General features: G+C 53.2%; 1 protein-coding gene across 1 annotated transcript; it reads right to left on the bottom strand.

Moving 5' to 3' along the window:
• Positions 1-7,369: 7,369 nt before the first annotated feature.
• On the bottom strand, positions 7,370-8,153 carry PHACADRAFT_201819 (uncharacterized protein; the record flags this gene model as incomplete). The annotated part of the gene is made up of 2 exons (XM_007402099.1): positions 7,370-7,809; positions 7,862-8,153. The coding sequence occupies 2 exons, from the start codon at positions 8,151-8,153 to the stop codon at positions 7,370-7,372; spliced, it is 732 nt and encodes a 243-aa protein (XP_007402161.1).
• Positions 8,154-8,267: the final 114 nt, after the last annotated feature.

Below are 8,267 nucleotides of genomic sequence, written 5' to 3'. Positions count from 1 at the left end.
GGGCATGGCTTTTGAGGAAGTGTCCAAGAAAGGACACAGTGGTCACTGTTGTACCGTTCAGCTGGGTCTACCACCAGATCTTCAGGCATTAAATCAGCTGCACACCAGAGAAGATCAATGGTGCCAGGCCTTTTAGATAAATCATTTGAGATCCATGTAGGAGAACATTCCTCTGTATCATTAGCAAGTGTAAGAGCTAGGTCAAGCTCAGCAAGCTCCATTAGCTCTTCGCATTTTTGAATCTAGCGCTGTTCAGCACCTGGTTCACGCATATTTGCATCCCATCACATATGACAGAGATTAAAGTCTCTGACAATAAATGCTAGTGGTGGTATATAATCTGAGCATGTGCTTAGAAAGACCTGCGCTGCCTGAGTCTTGCTATCATTATATACAACAAAGAAGTTAACATCGTTGTTGTCAATGCATAGTGTGATGCATAGTATATTATTACATGTGCCACCCCTGATAGGAGTAATTTGTGGGCCAAGGTGGGCTCAGCGTTTGTGAACAAATGCACATACACATGCATCCTTTCCGGTGGACAGAAACGTGAAGTTTCTATGTGTTACTGAAGCATAATATTCATCCCCTTCTTTATTGGTTGTAGATGGCACATTTTTGATATAGCTGTAGAATGGTTCACACAACAAGATCAAGTCCTTGTCAAGGTTCTGTTCTAGTAGATGGTTCATATTCTGACAAGATTTCTGAACATTTGCATATACACATTGGAAGGGTATTGGCACATCAGGGTTAGCTGGCCTCATTTGTGAATCGCCGTCCTTTGCTAGTGCACCAAGGGCCTGGCCTGCCAAAGGCATATCAGGCAAGGAAGATCTTTGCCAGCAAGCACCAGCTTTCTGCCGCAGAGCTTCAAGGTTGATAGATGCTGGTAAGGACTCATTTGAGCTAATGGACTCAGGATAATCCAGCTGATTGTTTGGGACATAAGGTATGTCCACATACAAAAGAGCCAGAGACAAGTGTTCAGACTGTATACTAGTCATAGTCAATGAACAAATTATTTACAGTCCAATGCTTTGGCATGTACCACAAAGGGCCAAGGCAAAGGGCTCTCCACTCTGGTAATTCGGAAGCAAAGGCTATGCGGCGCAGCTTCATCCACAATCGATTATCTACCATGTGGCACAACACCGTGAAGGTTTCATTAATGTGATTTGCCGGTACAGCTTCCCGGACTTCACGTGCAGTATCTGTCGATGAAACAAAATGATATTTCACTTGGCTAATTATGTAATTACGCACAGCAATAGGCCATGAAGCCATACTGCAGGTGGCTGCATTGGCCCCAGAGGGCGCGAGCAAGCCTAGGGACATACAGGTCATCCAGAAGTCAAGCTCTTTGGCTGCTCTCATACCGGATGACCCAGCTCTCATTGGGTATGAGAGAAACCTAGTCCACCTGGCCCCGCTCAAGTGAGCAGTGAGCACAAGGTGGTCCCTCGTTGAAATGTCTAGAAAATGGTGGTTAGTGGGGTAAGATGGTGAAAGGGCTCACCGGGGTCATGAGCCAGGGGCGATACAATGCCTCTGAAGTCCAGCAGAGGGCAAGGGGGTCGGGGGAGTGGCAGAATGCTGTTGCGAATGGGCGACATGTGCAGGCGTCTAAGTGAGATGGTGGTGGTACAAGGGAAAGGTGTGGTGTGCAGACACTATTCGCGGCGTTGCGTGTCGCCAGGGGGTCACCCAACCATGTGACTGTGTCGAGAGTAACACTCCTGAGGTAAGCAATGTCTCCTAACACACAAATCAGGGTCTGCAACGACAGAAAACAACAATGACAGAGCACTAGAGTGGTGATATGTTGAAGCGCCTAGTGGCTCTGGCTCGGCGTTCCGCCCGGCATGGACTTAAGGTGGACATCTTAGATTAGGCACTGCTAATACGTAGATAGTGATTGGACAATCATATGTAGTGCTCCCACGCACGGACCTCTTTATGGCAGGCTTCCCCATTCTAGCGGACTTTCAATTTCGCCCCTTTTTAGTATATAAGGACTCCTCTCGCATCCCCACTCTGCGTGCTCTTTCCCTTCGCACTCAGAGTAAGTTCCCTTCGTCGCCCTTGCGCATTATGTAGTATGCTCACCGGACCCCTGTCTAGCTAACACCGTGTGTATTAGGTATATATAGCTATACAGTGTGCTCTTTCCCTTCGCACTCAGACTAACACCGTGTGTATTAGATCGTGCCCACGTGCCACTCGCCAGTTCGCGCTCGCGCAGCCCAGTAGTCGTATCACGACAATAGGTTATGAGCCCCGGCTTGTAACTGGCCCCCATCTACCCTCCATCCCTCACGAGTCTTCACTCGGAGAGATCCGGCACCAGCTGCACATTTGCTCCATAACACCTCAGGGTCTTTACCCCAAGTGTTACTCCACATTGCAACACGGACACTAGAGATCCTCTAGTGCATGTCTAGTCCATCTGCATCACGCCCACCTTCACCAACTGCACCAACACCTGCACCCGCACTGGCACCCCGTCCTACACGTCGCACTCCCGCCACTCCAACCACACCCTCTCAATCCGCGTCATCCGCACCTCGCCGCACAACAACCATGTCCTCCGCCTCCGCATTCGCATCAGCCACCGGTCCACCGTCGATGAAACTCGACGTGATTGGGAAGCTCAAAGGTTCCAGCGACTACCCACACTGGTCCCTGATGATGCAGCAGTACTTCATCGCTGCACGCGCATGGAAGGTCGTCAACGGCACCGAGAGAGCCCCTGTCCCAAGCAGCTCCGTCTCCGCTGCGGACATCAAAGCATGGGAGATGACGAACGCATACGCGAGGTTTTACATCCTCAGCACCCTCGGCGACGAGCTCCTGCACCTCGCGAACCCAGTGGATATCACAGCCGCCGCGCTGTGGAAAAAGCTGAAGGACAACTACGCCGCCTCCACCACTATGTCGGCATTCGTCAAGCTCCGTGCGTACTTCTCGCACGCGATCACGGACAGCGATGACCTCGCTGCCCAACTCGACAAACGCGCCCAACTCTGGCAAGAGGTCAGCGCCTCCGGGATCCTCCAAACCCCGGAACTCCTGCAGATATTTGGCCTGCTCACGGCCCTCCCCGACTCGTTCAACAACGTCGTGGAGCCCATCCTCGCAGTCACCAAGCCCGCCGACTTGAAGCTCGACGACATCCGCAACCGTCTCCTCGACGAAGCGAAACGTCGCAGCTCCTCCACCAACGTCGCCGCCTTCCACGCACCGAAGGCGTCTACCTCAGGCAAAGCCAAAGCTGGCAAACCTGACAGCAAGAAGGGCAAGTGCAACTTCTGCCACTACAAAGACCACTACGAGCAGGACTGCAGAAAGAAAAAGGCCGCCGCCGAAGAGGCGCGGAAGGGCAGCAATGGCAAAGCCCAAAACAGTAAAAGTAATCCGTCCGGTAGTAGTACTGGTCACACATCTGTACATGTAGTCACCGCCGAAGGAGCCGCTGCTCCTGAGGCCGAAATTCACTCCGCTTCCTGGTATCTCCACGGTGTGAAACGCTGGATGTTAGACTCCGGCTGTACACGACACATTACGAACGACCTGAACGACTTCGCTGAGTACACCGCATTCGCGTCGCCTACATACGCAACACTAGCAGACAAGGCGAAAACGCAAGTAAGCACGCTCGGTTCAGGTGTTGTCAAGGGCACTACACTCGTTGACAACAAACCAGTAAACATCAGGCTAGAGAACGTTCTCTACAGCCCTGCAATGTCCGGACGGCTAATATCCGTCTCATGCATCGAAGACAAAGGCTTCGATCTCATCTTTGGGAAAGGACGAGCCCAAATCAAGCGTGGTAACACCACGTTTGGCATAGGCACCAAGTCCCGCGGTCAATATTGGTTGGACCTTACTCCACCTCCACCATCTGTCGCGGTCTCCACGCACAACGCCACTTCGCTCGACGTTATCCACCATCGGTTCGGTCACCTGAACTGGGAGGCAGTACGCAAGCTCGCCGCTGCTGATTCCTCTCCGGTCAAAGGCCTCATCGCTGCCGACATGGATAAACCTTCGCATCCCTGTGAAGGCTGCGTCTTGGGCAAAGCACACAGGCGTACATTCCCCACATCGTCCACCTCACGCGCCAACAAACCCTTCGACCTCATTCACTCTGATCTCAACGGACCTATGTCGGTGGTGTCCCTTATAGGCCACTGATACTTCGCTACCTTCATCGACAACTGCTCCGATGTCACATGGGTCTACTATCTGCAAACAAAGGATGAGTTCCTCTCCGCGTTCAAAGACTTCGTAGCCCTTGTTGCGCGACGGTTCGACACGGTCATCAAGGTCATTCGGTCAGATCGAGGGGGTGAATACCAGTCCAACGAGTTCATCAACTTGTTAAAGAAATCTGGAATCATCCACGAGCGCACGATACCCGGTACCCCACAGCAAAACGGCAAAGCTGAGCGCATGAACCGCACACTCGTAAAAGCCGCTAAGTCAATGCTACAAACCGCCGGGTTATCACACGGATTCTGGAAAGAAGCTGTTCGCACAGCTGTGCACGTATGCAACAGAGGCCCTAGGAAAGCCATTGCATGGCGTATGCCCCTGGAACGACTCACTGGCACCACACCGGACGTGTCCCACTTCCGAGTCTTTGGTTGCCAGGCCTATCGCCATATACCCGGGGATAAACGCAAGAAACTCGACGCTAACGCTGAGAGCCTAGTGTTTATCGGCTACGAGACGAATTCTAAAGGTTATCGTCTATGGGATAAACGTAGCAGAAAGATCACCACGAGTACTGATGTGATATTCGACGAGTCGACCTTCCCCAACAAACTCCTACCCTCACCGTCCTCGACACAACCGACCGGATCTACATCCACGCTGCCGTCATCTGTCGAACTCGAACTACCACCCCTTAACACGCCACCGGCTCCTACGCAGCCGCCACAGCCTGTACCACCTCCTACTCAACCCATCACACCAAAACCGCCTACAGCATCCCAAATACCACGCCTTACACCTCGAACAGAGTTGTATCCAGCTCCGCCAATTCCGCCAAGTGCACTGGTCAAGCCTGAATTCAAAGGCAAGGCCAAAGCCTCACCATCTTGCGTCGTCGCCCCTCCGCCACTCCAGCCAAATCCCAACACAACCTCGTGGGACTAAAACCCTTTTTCCAACCCTGAGCATGCCACGACGTCATCAGGCGTCCGCCGCGGTACCCGTGAGCGTGAAGCAACTCAGAAATGGACGAGCATTTGGCCTGGAGCGACCGAAGCGGACATCGAGGAAGCACTGAACACAGGCAAGGAACCGGGCGACATCGCTGCGATCGTAGGCGACTCCTCCATCGCTGGAGAGCCGCGAACCTACAAACAAGCAGCCGATGCACCGGATTCAGCGGAATGGATGACTGCCATGCAGGCCGAAGTCACCGGCCTCCTGGAACAAGGCACCTGGGAACTTGTCGACCTACCAAAGGGTCGCAAGGCGATCAAGTGCAAATGGGTATACGTTGTCAAGCGCAACGAGAACGGAGAAGTGGATCGCTACAAGGCAAGGCTCGTAGCCAAGGGGTTCACGCAAGTTCAAGACATCGACTACGAAGACACCTTCGCTCCCGTCGCCTGTCTAGAATCCTGGCGATACCTCATCGCCCTAGCGACTATCCAGGACTGGGAAATCCATCAGATCGACTTTGATAGAGCATATCTGAACGGAGAACTCGACGAGGAGCTATACATGGAGCAACCTGAAGGTTTCGTAACGGACGCAGGCAAAGTATGCCGCCTGCAGAAAGCAATATACGGGTTAAAGCAAGCGGGACGAACATGGTTCCTCACGCTCAAAGCCTGTCTTGAGGACATTGGATTCGCATGCCACGACGCCGGCGACGTATCCATCTTCATTCGCCGTCAACGAGGGGGATCCACTCAAATTTTAGTGGTTTACGTTGACGACCTAACTATGATGGGAAACAGCCTCGATCTCATCCAACAAACAAAAGAGGCACTGAAGGAAAGGTTCCAACTCAAGGACCTTGGCGAACTCAAGTATTACCTCGGCATTCGTGTCACGAGGGATAGGGGGAGTCAAGCTACATACCTCGACCAGGAAACGTACATCGAGTCCGTTCTCAAACGATTCAGATACGAAGACTGCAACCCCGCATCCACACCACTCGGCACTGACATCGTACTCGAGAAGAACGAGGAAGACCCCGCGGACTGCCCGCAAGACCGCATCAAGCTCTACCGCTCACTCCTCGGCTCACTCATGTACGCCATGCTCGGGACTTGCCCCGACATCGGCTTCGCCGTCGCCCGACTTTGCCAATACCAGGCAAACCCTTCACCGAAGCACGTAGCTGCCGCCTATCGTGTTCTCAAGTACCTTCGCGGCACCTCCAACTATCGACTCTGTCTAAGTCAGCACGACGAGACCGATAGCCGTTTGCTCGGTTACACTGACGCAGACTTCGCGAACGACAAGGACAACTCCGTCTCAACATCCGGCTGGGTTTACAAACTCGGTAGAGGCGCGACCAGTTGGTCTTCTCGCAAGCAACGCTCTGTGGCTCGAGACACCTTCGACGCAGAGTACTTCGCAGCCGATGAAGCAGTCCGACATTTACAGTGGCTCAAAATCTTCGCTAAGTACATCGAACACCCACTCGCGAAGCCTGTCTCTCTCCACTGCGACAACAAATCTGTCGTCGATGCTGCCCAGTCACCCAACATCAAGCATCGCACGAAACACACCCGCGTCAAAGCTCACGCTGTTCACGAGCAATTCGAAGCAGGTCTGATCGAACTTGTTAGGATTCCCGGTGTCGACAATCCGGCTGATATTCTCACAAAGCCTTTACCGGCTGAGGTACACAACCATCACACCCAGTCTCTTGGCCTCGTTCCGTATCGCCTCGCCAAGGAGGAGTGTTGAAGCGCCTAGTGGCTCTGGCTCGGCGTTCCGCCCGGCATGGACTTAAGGTGGACATCTTAGATTAGGCACTGCTAATACGTAGATAGTGATTGGACAATCATATGTAGTGCTCCCACGCACGGACCTCTTTATGGCAGGCTTCCCCATTCTAGCGGACTTTCAATTTCGCCCCTTTTTAGTATATAAGGACTCCTCTCGCATCCCCACTCTGCGTGCTCTTTCCCTTCGCACTCAGAGTAAGTTCCCTTCGTCGCCCTTGCGCATTATGTAGTATGCTCACCGGACCCCTGTCTAGCTAACACCGTGTGTATTAGGTATATAGCTATACAGTGTGCTCTTTCCCTTCGCACTCAGACTAACACCGTGTGTATTAGATCGTGCCCACGTGCCACTCGCCAGTTCGCGCTCGCGCAGCCCAGTAGTCGTATCACGACAATATGATATTCTGCAGCAAGCTCTTCAGGGCCACGCTGTGCACCATGCATGCAGGAGGACTGCTGGGCTGATAAATTTTGTGGACAGAGCGGCACGCTGGCAGGAGGCACATGCGTGTTATCCAGAGATGAGGATTGGTGAAGCAAGTGTTGGTGAACATCAACACGATGGTGTGCTCTGCAAGCCAGGCCAACAACTGGGACCACAGTATATCATATAGCATATGGCAGTCTTCCTCGTTCTTCAGCATGAGCCTGTTGAAGAGATGAGGATGAAGCTGCCTAGACCATGCTTGGAGACTAAGGAGAGCCGCGATACCAACTTCTGCATCAAAGCTTACGAGGATGTCGTAAATGTAGTCATGCAATTCAGGCGGGAGCCTATCCAATGAGAGAACGGGCGCAGGCCCAGGAGAAGGTGCAGATTTGTCATCTGCGGGAACAGTGATCAGAGCGGCCGCTTGGAGACCAAGATAACGACTTACGCCACTCAAAAGAACGACTCCTGTTGGGTGCATTTGGTAACGCGAGGTTTGAAAGTTGAATATTGCGCTGTTGAAGCCGATCCTCGAAGGGCGAGTTGAATGCGCTTCCATGGGGAGTGTCAGTAGGGCTTCCGTTACGGGTGTGCGCCGCCCTGGCGGGGGGCGGGCGTTGGTCGTTGGGCTGCCGGGGCGGTTTGCTGCCCGGCGGCTCGGGGTCCCCCTTGGACACTTCTCCAACCTCAAAGTGGGAATATTTCACAGCAGCATGTTCGCCGCGCGCACAACTTGCCATGACGTTGAAATGTCGAACGTGGTACAGCTGAAGCAGCGCGGGCTTTCAGAGGCTAGTGCGGCTAGCAACATTTCCGGCCGCCACGGGAAGCGGACACAGCGGGCCCGACGTGCC

This window comes from Phanerochaete carnosa, assembly GCF_000300595.1.
Source record: "Phanerochaete carnosa HHB-10118-sp unplaced genomic scaffold PHACAscaffold_25, whole genome shotgun sequence".
Lineage (NCBI taxonomy): Eukaryota > Fungi > Basidiomycota > Agaricomycetes > Polyporales > Phanerochaetaceae > Phanerochaete > Phanerochaete carnosa.
The sequence above is the reverse complement of the archived record's forward strand: the minus strand, read 5'-3'. Positions and strand labels throughout refer to the sequence as shown.